General features: G+C 42.0%; 1 protein-coding gene and 1 long non-coding RNA gene across 2 annotated transcripts in view; both read right to left on the reverse strand.

Moving 5' to 3' along the window:
• Positions 1 to 2,210: 2,210 nt before the first annotated feature.
• LOC135363137 (uncharacterized) lies at positions 2,211 to 7,294 on the reverse strand. Its single transcript, XR_010408824.1, has 3 exons — positions 7,181 to 7,294; positions 5,766 to 5,941; positions 2,211 to 2,501 (listed from the first exon to the last, which is right to left on the reverse strand). It is a non-coding gene; the product is annotated as an uncharacterized LOC135363137 (long non-coding RNA).
• Positions 7,295 to 9,599: 2,305 nt separating this feature from the next.
• Positions 9,600 to 15,913, reverse strand: part of LOC135363141 (rho GTPase-activating protein 20-like) — a 199,911-nt gene continuing 193,597 nt past the window's right edge. The window contains exons 10-12 of the mRNA XM_064583824.1: positions 13,054 to 13,229; positions 11,508 to 11,669; positions 9,600 to 9,767 (exon numbers count right to left, since the gene is read on the reverse strand). Of these exons, the coding sequence (XP_064439894.1) occupies positions 9,654 to 9,767; positions 11,508 to 11,669; positions 13,054 to 13,229 (452 nt within the window). The 3' untranslated portion in view covers positions 9,600 to 9,653. The remainder of the gene's footprint in view (positions 9,768 to 11,507; positions 11,670 to 13,053; positions 13,230 to 15,913) is intronic.

Consider the following 15,913-nt stretch of genomic DNA (forward strand, 5'->3'; position numbering starts at 1 on the left):
CTGAGGCAATTTTCAATGAGAAATTGTACAAGACAAATCTGTAACACAAAAAGACAAGAATGAGGTGCTCTTTTCCATAGGGCATAGTTATAAATCACATTTTGTATACAGACCTTGGATCTAAGAAAAAATGGGAAGGACTTCTCAGAAAAATTCAGAGTTGATAAAAATATGTAGGAACCAGGGGCGCCTGGGTGGTTCAGTCGGTTAAGCGTCTGCGTTCGGCTCAGGTCATAATCCCAGGGTGCTGGGATCAGCCCTACATCGCGCTCCCTGCTCAGCGGGAAGCCTGCTTCTCCCTCTCCCACTCCCCCTGCTTGTGTTCCCTCTCTCGCTGTGTCTCTTTCAGTCAAGTAAATAAATAAAAGTTAAAAAAAAAACACAAAAAACCAGAAACAAATAGAAACCAGAGTTCTCTCAGAAATAACTTAGAAAGAGTGATACTTTCCCGTGTACTTTGGGTACACATTTTAAAATACTGCCCATCGGTGGGCTAAAGTTATAATGCGTGGCCTAGTTTAAGAGCTAACATTTTGGGATCAGTGGTTACGTCTTTAAGCCTAGGATAAATTTCGGGGCCCCTCTGTTGGTCGTCTGACTCTTGATTTCGGTGCAGATCACGATCTCATGGTGGTGAGATACAGCCCCACATGGAGCCAACTTTGGGCTCCGTGCTCAGCGGGGAATGGGCTTGGGCTTCTCCCTCTCCCTCTTCTTCTGCCCCTGCCCCGCTCACGCTCTCTTTCCCTCTCTCAAAAAAATAAATATCAAAAAATAAATAAAACTAGGATAATTTTCAAAGTAGCCTACCTTATTAAAGTTTACCTGTTTTTTGTTTTTAAATTTTGTTTCCAGTTTTATTGAGCTGTAACTGATGTATAACATCTTATGAAACTTTATAAAGTATGAACGAAAACTTAAGAAAACCATTTCTTAAATGAAGAAGAATCTTAAAGTTGAGAAGCAGAGATTTTGGTGGGGTTGTGAGGGAAAACCCACACAGCTGGACAGAAAACGTATCTGTCTGTCTAAATTCAGTACCTTCTCACACATTGGTTTGCCTCATGCTGGCTCTCTCTGTGTGAGCTTGGGGAAGACCTGTCATCTTGCTAGGATGGTCTGGAATCTTTTGCTAGTTTCCATAAGATGTAGCAGAGGTGAAATAGTAGTTGAGTACTTTTCTAGATGAGCCACAATTCGCAGAGGAAGGCCAATGTGGTTGGAGCCATGGGGGCTCATATTGCCCAAGCCACCCAGGATGTGCCAGTGATGACCAGAGGAGCTGGCTGTTGTCGCCATTGTGTAGTGAGGAAACCTTGGCTTTGCCCAAGGTTACGAGTCCCTCAGGGATTAGGCTGAGAGTTGAACCTTGACTGGTGAAGCTCCAAAGCCCAGGTTCTTTCCTATCGTATCACATGACTCTTCTCTCTCTCGTTTAGTCAGTCTAGTGTTTAGTCTCCTGGAGGGGGAAGAAGTGACTCGACTGCTCCGAGTTTCCCGTTTAACGACACCCCTTCCCAGACCCCGCCAGAGTAGCCTAAAGAACTCTGCCACTCCACAGGGGCCTAATGAAAATGTGCACTTCACAAAGTTCCATCCGTCAGAGTTACTACTGCACATGTCCGGTTCAAAGTAGGGATTCTACCCCATGGGGGCAAAAATGAGAGCTCTCATTACCTTTTTTATCAAGTTGTCTTCCAATTCCAAGGTGCCGGAATCAGGTGGGTAAAGAACGCTTGGGGCTATACAAACGGATAAATTATAAGCTGTCATCTGATTGGATGAGGAATGTTGCTCAATGTTGTATAGCACTCCAAAAAGGTATCGCAGGAGAACAACATTTCCTCTTGGCAGCTGGGGTAAAAGCCTAAGGTCAGAAAAATACACATTTAAATTAGGCAAGTGATTCCACTTAGGAGGTTGAAAAAAAAGACAGGGAACAGGATACATCCTTGTATATCTAGCACACAACCCGCTGTAGCAGAGTTCCAGGCATGAATGTATACAAAATTGTTGCCCTGACTTCAGTTCCTGCGCCAGATAAAATCTTCTCTGGTTAGTTAAATGTTTGACAGACCTTTAAGCTCATAGCCCTGGCAATTGATGTTCTTGCATCTGTCTTGGACCAGGGGATTTCCCCTAACAGTTTCATGTATCCAAAAGATGTAAAACGGCCAAGGATTCCACATTAATAAGATAAGGAAAAGAACGATAATGGCCCTAAAGTGTGTCTCCATTATGAACCTGGCCCCCATGGGTGTGAAGAATGGAAACTCTTTGGCATTGGTCATGATTATAGTGAGCAAAGCTGCAAAACGTAAGCCAATGTTTTCCTAATAGTATGTTGGCTGTATTTTGGAGATGTGACCAGAGTAATTATTGCATCATTACCTCTGGGCTGCAGTTATCTTCTCCTCTTCGTTGCCTTGATCAATAACACCGAGCCATTTGTCATAGTGATCAGATAAAAATATACTTCCGTGTATATTTCTAAGAAAATCCTTAGGGAGATAAAAAAAAAAAAAAACTATGTATATATGTTATAGAAAATATGTAATGGAAATATTCCAGAGAAAATATGTAGTTAAAAAATTCAGTTCAGCCCCCACTTCCTTCACAGATACCCAAACTGTGACCCACACGGTGCTCGGCTCTGACTCTCCATTGACTTGCACACGCAGGAGCAGGTGCTTGGATTTTCTCCCACTAAAACTTAGAGGCATAAAGCAGAGCTTAGTCTGTGGTGGAAATGAAGATAAAGCTCCCTTCTATCATCTGGAACTTATTTTGTGTGTGTGCTTTTTTTGCAAAGTACCACAAACTGACAGGGTCTGGCTATAGACCATCCTAAATCCTATTAGCTTCCTGGACAGAAATACACATACTCATGTTGCTTGTTTTAGACACAGCGCCAGCTCTTAATTCTAGCAAGAAAAGGCCTGAAACAATCAAAACACAAACAGGTGGGCTCTTGCACACACATTAGGCAAGAAATAGGTCTTCTCATTCGGGGTATGTGTGCTCCCTGGAAGAAAGCTACTCTCACAATTGCTTCATTCTTCCTTTTCTTAACTGTCTAAAAGTCGAGAGTCTAAAGGCAGACTCACTGTGGTCCTGAGGATAGATTCATTTCTAGTTTAGGACAATTGTCCAGTTAGTTTGCCATGATATTATCAAGGCCAAGGTTGCAGAGTCTGATTCTCCACCAAGATCCGTCAACTTCAGGAAGAGAAAACTTTAGAAATGTCTAAGCACTATACCCAGAAGTGCTCACGCTCCTCCTTGTCAGTGCTTATAACACAGAATCAGGAAAGAACCTGCCAACTCTTGCTAGAAAATCGATTCCATGTGTGCACCTTACAGAGGGCAACACTCATCTTGCTACCTAGTGTATCATCATTCTTCTCCTGTCTCCTGATGCCTATATGTATATTACTACTGGATATCACTATGGCCCCAGTGTAGGAGTGGTTACCTAAGTCATTTATGGACTTTGCTATGGATCACATCTTCGAACATTAATGGGGGACAAGGGAAGACCAAATGTGACTGAGATTCTAAGACTGTAGTCAGTACTACATTAACATAGGGTTTGTCAGAGCTGTTCATAAGTGCCAAGCTGCATGGATTAAATTCTTTCCCTGTTCTATTTCTTCTTTTTTTTTTTTTTCTTATTCATTTGAGACACAGAGATAGAGAGGGAGAGAGCATGAGGAGGGAGAGAGGCAGAGGGAGAGGGAGAAGCAGGCTCCCCGCTGAGCAGGAAGCCCGATGCGGGGCTCGATCCCAGGACACTGGGATCATGACCTGAGCCGAAGGCAGACGCTTAACCATCTGAGCCACCCAGGCGCCCCTCCCTGTTCTATTTCTTTTGGAAAGTTTGCCTTCATTAGGAGGGTGGTGAGGATGTCTGCTTCGGTAAACAGTGTGTTTGTGTCAGTGCGTATTTTGAAATTTAGTATCATGACTGTAGTCATTTCAGTATTAGTATTTTGCATGGAGTCTTCAGGAGTGAAGGTGCGGAGGGCCGTGTGTGGTGAAAACAGAAAGTATTTCTAACACATGGGGCTTTTAACTCCTAAAGTAGCTTCCTTACATTTTGATTTTGTCAAGCGTTTTTTAGCTTGTCAGGTTCTTAATCTACTATGCCCGTTATGGTTCTTGAGCAGTCATGATGAAGGACACCCATCATCCCTTCAGTTACTCACATGTGGATAATGCTAGAACCTTCCCTACCTTTAAGACGGATGCGAACACATGAATAGATTCCCTGTACGGGTTCACTTTGATCCCAGAATTTAGTTTCTCCGTTAGGACTCTGCGGGATTTTATATTGGCTGAGTTTCTGAATATGCCTTCTGCGAGTGGCCGTTTTTGATTAATAAAGGAAAGCATACCGTGTAGGAAGAAAAGAAAAGTATATGGCATCTCATATACCATGCCTGCCTCCGTTTTGAAAGAAAAGGGGAATGTAATGGTACAATGTTTTAGAGCGGGAAGGACTAAAGTCAATTTAGATTGCTGTTTTTTCAGTGTCTCTCTATATACTTTCTACCCATATATCCATTTTACAGTCATACACTGAAACATTTTCAACACTTCTTTTAATCAGATTTTCCACTAAGTTTACACTTTTAAATCAAACTTCTCTGTCTCAAGGCCTTTGCGGAATCACCGTCTGTTTCCTAGTTTCCCATTCTTTTCACATTTTTCCCTTACATACATGCTTTTCCGCAAGTATGGAAGTCTATTTAGGAAATACTCATTTCCAATTTGTTTATTTCTCTTTAAGTGACTGTATATTCCATTCCTACTTGTTCTATTTCCTTCCCTCTTTTAAAGTCAGGCTCAGAAACTCTCTTCCCCTTCTCTGATTACCCTCCCTTCTCATGAGTCTTTCATTGTCTTTTGCTGTATCTTCATGTCCTCTCCCTGCTGTGTAGAAATTTAATAAGGGCTGGACTCAGGGAATCCAACGGATCTGAAGTCTATTATGCTACTTATCTATTGTGTGAGCTGGGTCACACACATCCTGTACTGAGGCTTTTCTGATTCGTTTAGGCAGTGCGGAGGATGATAATCCTAGCTAGCCCCTAAATTTCTGTGATGCAAGGAACTGGGGTAGTAGCTAGCAGGTAACATGCTAGCTAAGATGATACATTTCTTCATAGCTAGCGGAACGTTCCCTACATCCCGTACAGTACTTGCAGAGACACCGAATACTCAGTGAATGTCCACACTGACAATTCACTACAGCAGTTTGAGATAACACAGACCAAACTCTGTGGCTTTCATTTGACATATTCTGTTAGGATTAACAGATTCCTATTTGCCAGAGGATGAGTCTATGCTTGTGTCAGATGTTTACAATTGTTAGACTGAGTAGACTCCGCTGAAGGAGACTTGAGACTCATGTGAATTCAGGAAGGCAATGAAGGGAGAGTGTGAAGATGAGGTGGACTCTCAGAGACTCACATACACAGAGTCCATTTTGACTGATCTGAACAAGCCTCCGCATGTCTTTGTGGAAACAAGACCCAAGTGGAATGGAGAAGAATGACTTTTCCTGTTGTATTTGCCTCATGACTCTGCAGGACCGAAATCAGATTCTATTCTTTGAAATAACAGTAACAGAGCTTCTCAACCAAAGCCAGGAGCTGTCTAATGACATCTTCATTTGGGGATAGATTTGGATGAGGACGCTTGGCCTCTCAGAGTTTCCCCTTCTCAGGAGGGCTATTGAAGACCAAAATGAGATGACCTACCAGAATTGGGAAGGAGAAGTTGTCTTTATCACACACATCCATGAGGGGAACTCCAAAGAGCTGTCCTGGCTTTGCGGAAGATGGGGCTGTGCACTGGTTGTGCTGGGAAGTGCTGGAACCCCGACAAAACGCCCTATCTCTGAAAGAACGGGTTTTCACAGTCTTCAGGCTGGAGTCTAAGGAAGAAGTGAGAGTACTCGTAGTAGTAGTTGTTGTTTAATATGTTGAACCTTCTTTTTCCTTTTTTTTTTTTTTTTTACAGATTTTATTTATTTTTTGACAGAGAGAGAGAGACAGCAAGAGAGGGAACACAAGTAGGGGGCGGGGGAGAGGGAGAAGCAGGCTTCCCTTGGAGCAGGGAGCCCGACTCGGGGCTCGGTACCAGGACCCCAGTATCATGACCTGAGCTGAAGGCAGATGTTTAACGACTGAGCCACCCAGGTGCCTCAGACTCATCTTAATTCCTGATGACTTGTATTTTCCTAAAACTTTCCTCAAAGTATGTGGTACGTGTCATGAAAACAAGAAATGTCAAAAATATGGAGGGATTGATGATACGTGTCTCCAGGTTCTGAATCGAAAGTCTACCTTCTAAGGTGGACTGCTGCCAGTTAGGTCTGATTAGCTAGGCTCAAATCATACTACCTCTAGTGTCAGGGGCACTTCTCCTAGTGCTATTAATGGCTTTTTTTGAATTACATCCATCATCTTATTTATTCTACACCACAATTCTAAGATTTAGACATTATTTTTATCCACATTTTAGAGATGAATAAACTGATGCTTAGCTGCTATAACGGGCCAAAGATAATATAGCTGGTAAATGGGGGTACAGGAATTTACACTCTGGAGAGGTTGTTTGACATCAAGTCAAGTTCTTTTTTCTCAAAGATGCCAATTCTTTTCAACCCATTTCAAAGGGCACTGGAATCCTGTGGTGCCTCAAGAGCCCCTGAGCCAAAAGAGGAGGGAGGGGAAGAAAGGCCCCTTTCTCTGGCTTCAACCAGCGCACATGTAATATACATAAATATATACATTATGTTTATATATTTATATAGTATCAGTATATAATTATGTAATATATATAACTACATAGATATATATATAGCACCCATTTAAATTTTGTGAGAAAAAGTTCCCAAACACTGTGGCATACCATGATGAGTCCTAATTCTGTTATGATCTACACTAGAAACTTCTTGAAGTCAGAGACCTCATCTTATCCTTTCTTTGGTCTCACAACAGTGTGGAACCTCCCTTGACCTGTGAGCCAGCCTTCGGACGAAGGAGCCCATGGAAATCCTTGCCCTGGCGATGCTCTGGGCTCCAGAACAGCTCTGTCTAAGCATCTCCCATGACCCCTGGCAGCCTTGCTGTCTGCTTCTCACTAAAGCCAATAAAATTATTCCTGGTACCTGCAGCCTGCTCGCTGTTATCACGACTCATTGAGTTCTCTCCCAAGAGGGAAGTGATGTCTTCTCCAAATATTTTAAGGCAATTTTCAATGAGAAATTGTACAAGAGAAATCTGTAACACAAAAAGACAAGAATGGGGTGCTCTTTTCCATAGGGCATAGTTATAAATCACATTATGTATATAGACCTTGGATCTAAGAAAGAATGTGAAAGATTTCCCAGAAAAATTCAGAACTGATAAAAATACATAGAGACCAGGAGCGCCTGGGTGGCTCAATCGGTCAAGCGTCTGCCTTCAGCTCAGCTCATGATCCCAGGGTGATGCGATCAGCCCTACATTGGGCTCCCTGCTCAGCGGGAAGCCTGATTCTCCCTCTCCCACTCCCCCTGCTTGTGTTCCCTCTCTCGCTGTGTCTGCCTCTGTCAAGAAAATAAATATAATCTTAAAAAAAATAATAAAATAAAAAACAGAGACCAGAATTCTCTAAGAAATAACTTAGGAAGAGTGATACTTTTCCGGGTACTTTGGGTACACATTTTAAAATACTGCTAATCAGTAGGCTAAAGTTTTAATATGTGGCCTAGTTTAATAGCCAACATTTTGGTATCAGTGGTTACATCATTAAGCCTAGGATAATTTTTGGGGCCCCTCAGTTGAGAATCTGACTCTTGATTCTGGCTCAGATCACTATCTCATGATGGTGAGATCCTGCCCAACATGGAGCCAACTTTGGGCTCCGTGCTCAGCGGGGAATGGGCTTGGGCTTCTCCCTCTCCCTCTCCCTCTTCTTCTTCCCCTGACCCGCTCACGCTCTCTCTTTCCCTCTCTCAAATAAATACATATCAAAATATAAATAAAACAAGGATAATTTTCAAAGTAGCCTACCTTATTAAAGTTTACTTATTTTATGTTTTTAAATTTTGTTTCCAGTTTTACTGAGCTGTAACTGATGTATAACATCTTATGAAACTTTATATAAAGTATGAACAAAAACTTAAGAAAACCATTTCTTAAATGAAGAAGTATCTTAAAGTTGGGAAGCAGAGATTTTGGTGGGGTTGTGAGGGAAAACCCACACAGCTGGAGAGAAAACGTATCTGTCTGTCTAACTTCAGTCCCTTCTCACGCATTGCTTTGCCTCATGCTGGCTCTCTCTGTGTGAGCTTGGGGAAGACCTGTCATCTTATTAGGATATTCTGGAATCTCTTGCTAGTTTCCATATGACGTAGCAGAGGTGAAATAGTAGCTGAGTACTTTTCTAGATGAGCCACAATTGGCAGAGGAAGGCCAATGTGTTTGGAGCCATGGGGGCTCATATTGCCCAAGCCACCCAGGATGTGCCAGTGATGACCGGAGGAGCTGGCTGTTGTCGCCATTGTGTAGTGAGGAAACCATGGCTTTGCCCAAGGTTACGAGTCCCTCAGGGATTAGGCTGAGAGTTGAACCTTGACTGGTGAAGCTCCAAAGCCCAGGTTCTTTCCTATCGTATCACACGACTCTTCTCTCTCTCGTTTAGTCAGTCTAGTGTTTAGTCTCCTGGAGGGTGAAGAAGTGACTCGACTGCTCCGAGTTTCCCGTTTAACGACACCCCTTCCCAGACCCCGCCAGAGTAGCCTAAAGAACTCTGCCACTCCACAGGGGCCTAACGAAAATGTGCACTTCACAAGGTTCCATCCGTCAGAGTTACTACTGCACATGTCCGGTTCAAAGTAGGGTTTCTACCCCTTGGGGGACAAAAATGAGAGCTCTCATTACCTTTTTTATCAAGTTGTCTTCCAATTCCAAGGTGCCGGAATCAGGTGGGTAAAGAACGCTTGGGGCTATACAAACGGATAAATTATAAGCTGTCATCTGATTGGATGAGGAATGTTGCTCAATGTTGTATAGCACTCCAAAAAGGTATCGCAAGAGAACAATATTTGCTCTTGGCAGCTGGGCTAAAAGCCTAAGGTCAGAAAAACACACTTTAAATTAGGTAAATGATTCCACTTAAGAGGTTGGAAAAACAGAGACAGGGAAAAGGATACATCCTTGTATATCTAGCACACAACCCCTCTCTAGCAGAGTTCCAGGCATGAATGTAGACAAAATTGTTGCACTGAATTTAGTTCCTGAGCCAGATAAACACTTCTCTGGTTAGTTAAATGTTTGACAGACTTTTAAGGTCATAGCCCTGGCAGTTGATGCTCTTGCATGTGTCTTGAACCAGGGAATTTCGTCTACAAGGTTCATGGATCCAGAAGGTGTCAAACGGCCAAGGAGTCCACATTAATAAGATCAGGAGAAGAACAATAATAGCCCTAAAGCGTGCCTCTATTCTGAAGCTGACCCCCATGGCTTTGAAGAATTGAAACTCTTTGACATTCGTCATGATTATAGTGGGCAAAGCTGCAAAACGTAAGCCAATGTTTTCCTAATAGTATGTTGGGTGTATTTTGGAGATGTGACCAGAGTAGAGTAATTATTGCATCGTTACCTCCGCGCTGCAGTCATCTTCTCCTCTTCGTTCCCTTGATCAATAACACCGAGCCATTTGTCATAGAGATCAGACAAAAATATACATCCTGGGATATTTCTTAGGAAATACTTGTGGAGATAAAAATAAATATGTATATATATTACAGAAAATATGTATTGGAAATATTACAGAGAAAATATGTAGTTAAAAAATTCAGTTCAGCCCCCACTTCCTTCACAGATACCCAAACTGGGACCCACACGGAGCTTGGCTCTGACTCTCCATTGACTTGCACACGCAGCATCAAGTGCTTGGATATTCTCCCCCTAAATCTTAGAGGCATTAAAGCAGAGCTTAGGCTGTGGTAGAAATGAAGATAAAGCTCCCTTCTATCATCTAGAACTTATTTTCTTTGTGTGCTTTTTTTGCAAAGTACCACAAACTGACAGGGTCTGGCTATAGACCATCCTAAATCCTATTAGCTTCTTGGACAGAAATACGCTTACCCATGTTGCTTGTTTTAGACACAGTGCTAGCTCTTAACTCTAGCAAGAAAAGGCCTGAAACAATCGAAACAGAAACAGGTGGGCTCTTGCACACATATTAGGAAAGAACTAGGTCTTCTCACTCGGGGTATGTGTGCTCCCTGGAAGAAAGCTACTCGCACAATTGCTTCATTCTTCCTTTTCTTAACTGTCTAAAAGTCGAGAGTCTAATAGTAGACTCACTGAGGTCCTGAGGATAGATTCATTTCTAGATTAGGTCCATTCCCAGTTTTTTGACATGATATTATCAAGGCCAAAGTTGCAGAGTCTGTTTCTCCACCAAGATCCATCAACTTCAGGAAGAGAAAACTTTAGAAATGTCTAAGCACTATGCCCACATGTGCATACCCTCTTCCTAGTCGGTGCTTATAACACCGAATCAGGAAGGAACCTCCTAACTCTTTTTTTTTTTAATGATTTTTTTTTTAAAGATTTTATTTATTTATTTATTTAAAAGAGAGAGAGAGAGAAACAGCATGAGAGGGGATAGGGTCAGAGGGAGAATCAGGCTCCCTGCTGAGCCGGGAGCCCGATGTGGGACTCGATCCCAGGACTCCGGGATCATGACCTGAGCCGAAGGCAGTCGCTTAACCAACTGAGCCACCCAGGCACCCGGAACCTCCTAACTCTTGCTAGAAAATCGATTCCATGTGCTCACCTTACAGAGGGCAACACTCATCTTGCTACGTAATGTATCAGCATTCTTCTCCTGTCTCCTGATGCCTATATGTATATTACTACTGGATATCACTATGACCGCAGTGTAGGAGTGGTTACCTAAGTCATTTCTGGACTTTGCTATTGATCACATCTTCGAACATTAACGGGGGACAAGGGAAGACCAAATGTGACTGAGATTCTAAGACTGTAGTCATTACTACGTTAACATAGGGTTGTTCAGAGCTGTTCATAAGTGCCAAGGTGGATGGATTAAATTCTTTCCCTGTTCTATTTCTTTTGGAAACTTTGCCTTCACTAGGAGGGTGGTGAGAATGTTTGCATGGGTAAACAGTGTGTATGTGTCAGTGCGTATTTTGAAATTTATTATCATGACTAGTAGTCATTTCAGTATTAGTATTTTGCATGGCGACTTCAGGAGTGAAGGCAGGGTAGGCGGTGTGTGGTGAAAACAGAAAGAATTTCTAACATATGGGGCTTTTAACTCCTAAAGTAGCTTCCTTAAATTTTGATTTTGTCAAGCGTTTTTCAGCTTGTCAGGTTCTTAATCTATTATGCCCATTATGGTTCTTGAGCAGTCATGATGAAAGACACCAATCATAGCTTCAGTTACTCGTGTGTGGATAATGCTAGAACCTTCCCTACCTTTAAGACGGATGCGACCACATGAACAGATTCGCTGTACAGGTCCACTTTGACCCCAGAATTTAGTTTCTCCTTTAGGACCCTGGTTGATTTTATATTGGGTGATTTGCTGAAGATGCATTCTGTGAGGGACCCTTTTTGATTAATAAGGGAAAGCATATCCTGTAGGAAGAAAAGAAAATTATATCGCATCTCATACCCCAAACGCAGAGCTCAAGCTTGCCTCCGTTTTGAAAGAGGAGGGGAATGCAATGGTACACTGTTTTTGAGCTGAAAGGACTAAAGTCAATTTAGATTGTTTTTTTTTTCAGTGTCTCTCTATATACTTTCTACCCATATATCCATTTTACAGTCATACACTGAAACATTTTAAACACTTCTTTTAAGCAGATTTTCCTTTCCATTGAGTTTCCACTCTTAAATCAAAATTCTCTGCTTCAAGGCCTTTGCACAATCACCGTCCGTTTCCTACTTTACCATTCTTTTCTCATTATTGCCTTACATAGATGCTCTCCGCCAAGTATGGAAGTCTATTTAGGAAATACACATTTCCCATTTGTTTATTTCTCTTTAAGTGAGTGTATACTCCATTCCTACTTGTTCTATTTCTTTCCCTCTTTTAAAGTCAGGCTCAGAAACTCTCTTCCCCTTCTCTGATTACCCTCCCTTCTCATGAGTCTTTCATTGTCTTTTGCTGTATCTTCATGTCCTCTCCCTGCTGTGTAGAATCTTAATAAGGGCTGGACTCAGGGAATAAAATGGATCTGAAGTCTATTATGCTACTTATCTATTGTGTGAGCTGGGGCACATACATCCTGTACTGAGGCTTTTCCGATTCGTTTAAGAAGTGTGGAGGATGATAATCCTAGCTACCCTCTAAATTTGCTGTGATGCAAGGACCTGGGGTAGTAGCTAGCAGGTAACATGCTAGCTAAGATGATACATTTCTTCATAGCTAGCAGAACGTTCCCTACATCCCGTACAGTGCTTGCAGAGACACCGAATACTCAGTCAATGTCCACACTGACAATTCACTACAGCAGTTTGAGATAACACAGGCCAAACTCTGTGGCTTTCATTTGACATATTCTGTTAGGATTAACAGATTCCTATTTGCCAGAGGATGAGTCTATGCTCGTGTCAGATGTTTACAGTTGTTAGACTGAGTAGACTCTGCTGAAGGAGACTTGAGACTCATGTGAGTTCAGGAAGGCAATGAGGGGAGAGTGTGAAGATGAGGTGGACTCTCAGAGACTCACATACACAGAGTCCATTTTGACTGATCTGAACAAGCCTCCGCATGTCTTTGTGGAAACAAGACCCAAGTGGAATGGAGAATGTCTTTTCCTGTTGTATTTGCCTCATGACTCTGCAGGACCGAAATCAGATTCTATTCTTTGAAATAACAGTAACAGAGCTTCTCAGCCAAAGCCAGGGGCTGTCTAATGACTTCTCCATTTGGGAATAGATTTGGATGAGGACACGTGGCCTCTCAGAGTGTCCCCTCCTCAGAAGGGCTATAGAAGACCAAAAGGAGATGACCTACCAGGATTGGGAAGGGCAAGTTGTCTTTATTACACACATCCATGAGGGAAACTCCAAAGAGCTGTCCTGGCTTTGAAGAAGGTGGGGTTGTGCACTGGCTGTCCTGGCTAGTGCTGGAGCCCAGACAACAGGCCCAGTCTCTGAAAAAACCGCTTTTAACTGTCTTCTGCCTGTAATCTAAGGAAGAAGTGAGATTAGTAGTAGTAGTTGTTGTTTTATTCGCTTAACCTTCTTTTCTTTTTTTTTCTAAAGATTTTATTTATTTTTTGATAGAGAGCCAGTGAGAGATGGAACACAAGCAGGGGGAGCGGGAGAGGGAAAAGTAGGCTTCCCACCCAGCATGGAGCCTAATGCAGGGCTCAATCCCAGGACACGGGGATCATGACCTGAGCCCAAGGGAGACGCTTAACAACTGAGCCACCCAGCCATCCCGCTTAACCTTATTTTCACCATTCCCATTCTACGGTACATTCACTGCAATGGCTAGAAGAGGGAAACTGAGGCATTTTTTGTGTAGAATTTTCCATGTTTTGAAATTGGCCAATAGCATTCTTATGGTGTTAACAGTTGTTCCCCAGATCCTGCAAACTGATGGTTAAACCTAGAGACTTGATCAGACTTAGTGTCAATGCTTTCAATCCCATCTACTGCCCGTTGTGCTTTATCACGAGGCACTTCACTTGTTGTTTGTTTCCTATTGGTAAGTATGATTAGTGGATTCATCCAGTGTCAGATCTGATTTTAAAAGCTCAAAAGATCTGGTATTCAAATCAAGCTGAGTTTGTTAATCATCTGCTTTCACAGTGAGTCTCCTTCCAGTCTTAAGTTTCCTCTTTGGCTTTCTGAGTGCTCAACTTTTTTTTTTTTTTTTTAATTTTATTTATTTATTTGGCAGAGAGAGACAACGAGAGAGGGAACACAAGCAGGGGGGGATTGGGAGAGGGAGAAGCAGACTCCCACTGAGCAGGGAGCCTGATGCAGGGCTAGATCCCAGGACCCTGGGATCATGACCTGAGCTGAAGGCAGACGCTTAACGACTGAGCCACCCAGGTGCCCCTGAGTGCTCATCTTTCTATGATCAAAAGGATCTGCCTCTCATGACATGATCCGCCTGACCCCACTTCTCAGGTGGCCTCTGGTGTCTCTGCTCTGGGCCATCCCCAAGGATGACTCCCTGCATTCAGGGTTCTTGGGAAATAGTCATTACATGCTGGCTATGTGGTAAGATTCCAGGTGACTGTGTTTTCTTGTGATACCCCACCAAGCTACCCAGAGATGACTTTTTTTTTTGTAAATTATGTTTGATATTTACGGAAAAGAGTCTAATCCACAATGAATTGCACCCAATTCCTCACACATACTCAAACATACATGTATATACACCATACCAGTACAAGGCTTGAAAGAAAACATACAAAAAGAAAAACAATGAGAGATTATGAATGCCTGATTTATCCCCAATTTCCAGAGATGATTTTGAATTACCCAACATTCCCTATCAAAGGAATGCAGAAGAAGAGCTTTACAAAGAAAAGGTGATCTGCAGTGAAAAGCTGAGTTGAAAGTTTCTACTGCTCAGCTATGAATGTTTTCCTTATAAGATACCTTAACATTTGCTTATAAAATCTGCTTAAATAACTGAATTCTTTAAAAGTCCACAGAGGAGCCAAGCTGTAGAAGGATAAACAAATGAGCAACATTTCACCAAACACCCATAAACACCTGTCCACTGGGCTTTTCTGGGATGTAGTGAGTGCATCACCGTATCCACTCACGTGGGTGGCAACACTCATGGCACTTGACCAGAGAGACCAGGATCTAAGAACCAGAAGCATCCTGGTTCTGCCACCTAGTTAGATTACTCAAAAATTCTTAAGCTTTGGTTTGCTTAACTTTAACATAAATGCTGCTGCCTACAACTCGTTGAACTAAATGTAATGTACTACTCAGCACAAGGCATGGCTCGTGGCAGCCTTGATAAAAGTAATTTCCTTGCTCAGAAGGCCTCAGGCAGTCTAGACGTCAGTCTCTTCCCCCTCCAAAGCAGACATCACTCCCATTCTCTATTTGATTTTGCAACCTCTAGAAGGTAGGCAATCATGAAGGATGGCTACCACTTTACTTAACTAAGGCTCTTTCTTCCTGCTCTGAAATTGATACCGCTACCATTTTAAAAGGAGAGAAGAAAGAAAGCAAACACATTCTTAAATCCAGGAGGAGATTCCTGTACATCAAAATGTATGCATTTGCTGAAGATACGTGTTAATATGTAAGTTGAGTTGTTGTATGCAACCTGGGTTCCCTACTCTTCCCCTAGTTTTATTATTTCTAAAACTACCCAAATATATTCCATTCTTCAGCTTTAATAAGAAGAATGCTCTTAAGAAGAATGTTGTATCCCTTGGTACAAAGCTATATATCTAGCTACTCTATGAGTATACAGAAAATAAGTACACATTGAGTCCTATACTTTCTCCAAGGTATTTTCAGGCTTAGCTGGATGTTTCATAATGTACATTATTTGCTGTTAGAGGTCATGTTGCCTCTATTACTAATAAAAATATATGCTATAGCCATGAAAAATATAGGAATGATTAAACAAGCTAACTTTATGGAAACCTATTCTTTCTTAAACAGTCCTGGCAAGATTTGGGTTAATGTTTCCTAATGCTTGAATTAGGGTATGAATATTAAAAAATAAAATTTTTGAAACTTTGTGCTTATAGAATCACAATCATAACAATAAAATACTTTCTATTTTGGCCCAATACTTCTCAGATGAATAACACATTTTCATCAGAGAAAAAAATATCAATGGGAGAATACTGGAATGGTAGGGAAAAAAATAGCAAGAAGGAAGA

This window comes from Mirounga angustirostris, unplaced genomic scaffold (genome assembly GCF_029215605.1).
Source record: "Mirounga angustirostris isolate CCGP_5_RB_7025 unplaced genomic scaffold, mMirAng1.0.hap1 SCAF_31, whole genome shotgun sequence".
Lineage (NCBI taxonomy): Eukaryota > Metazoa > Chordata > Mammalia > Carnivora > Phocidae > Mirounga > Mirounga angustirostris.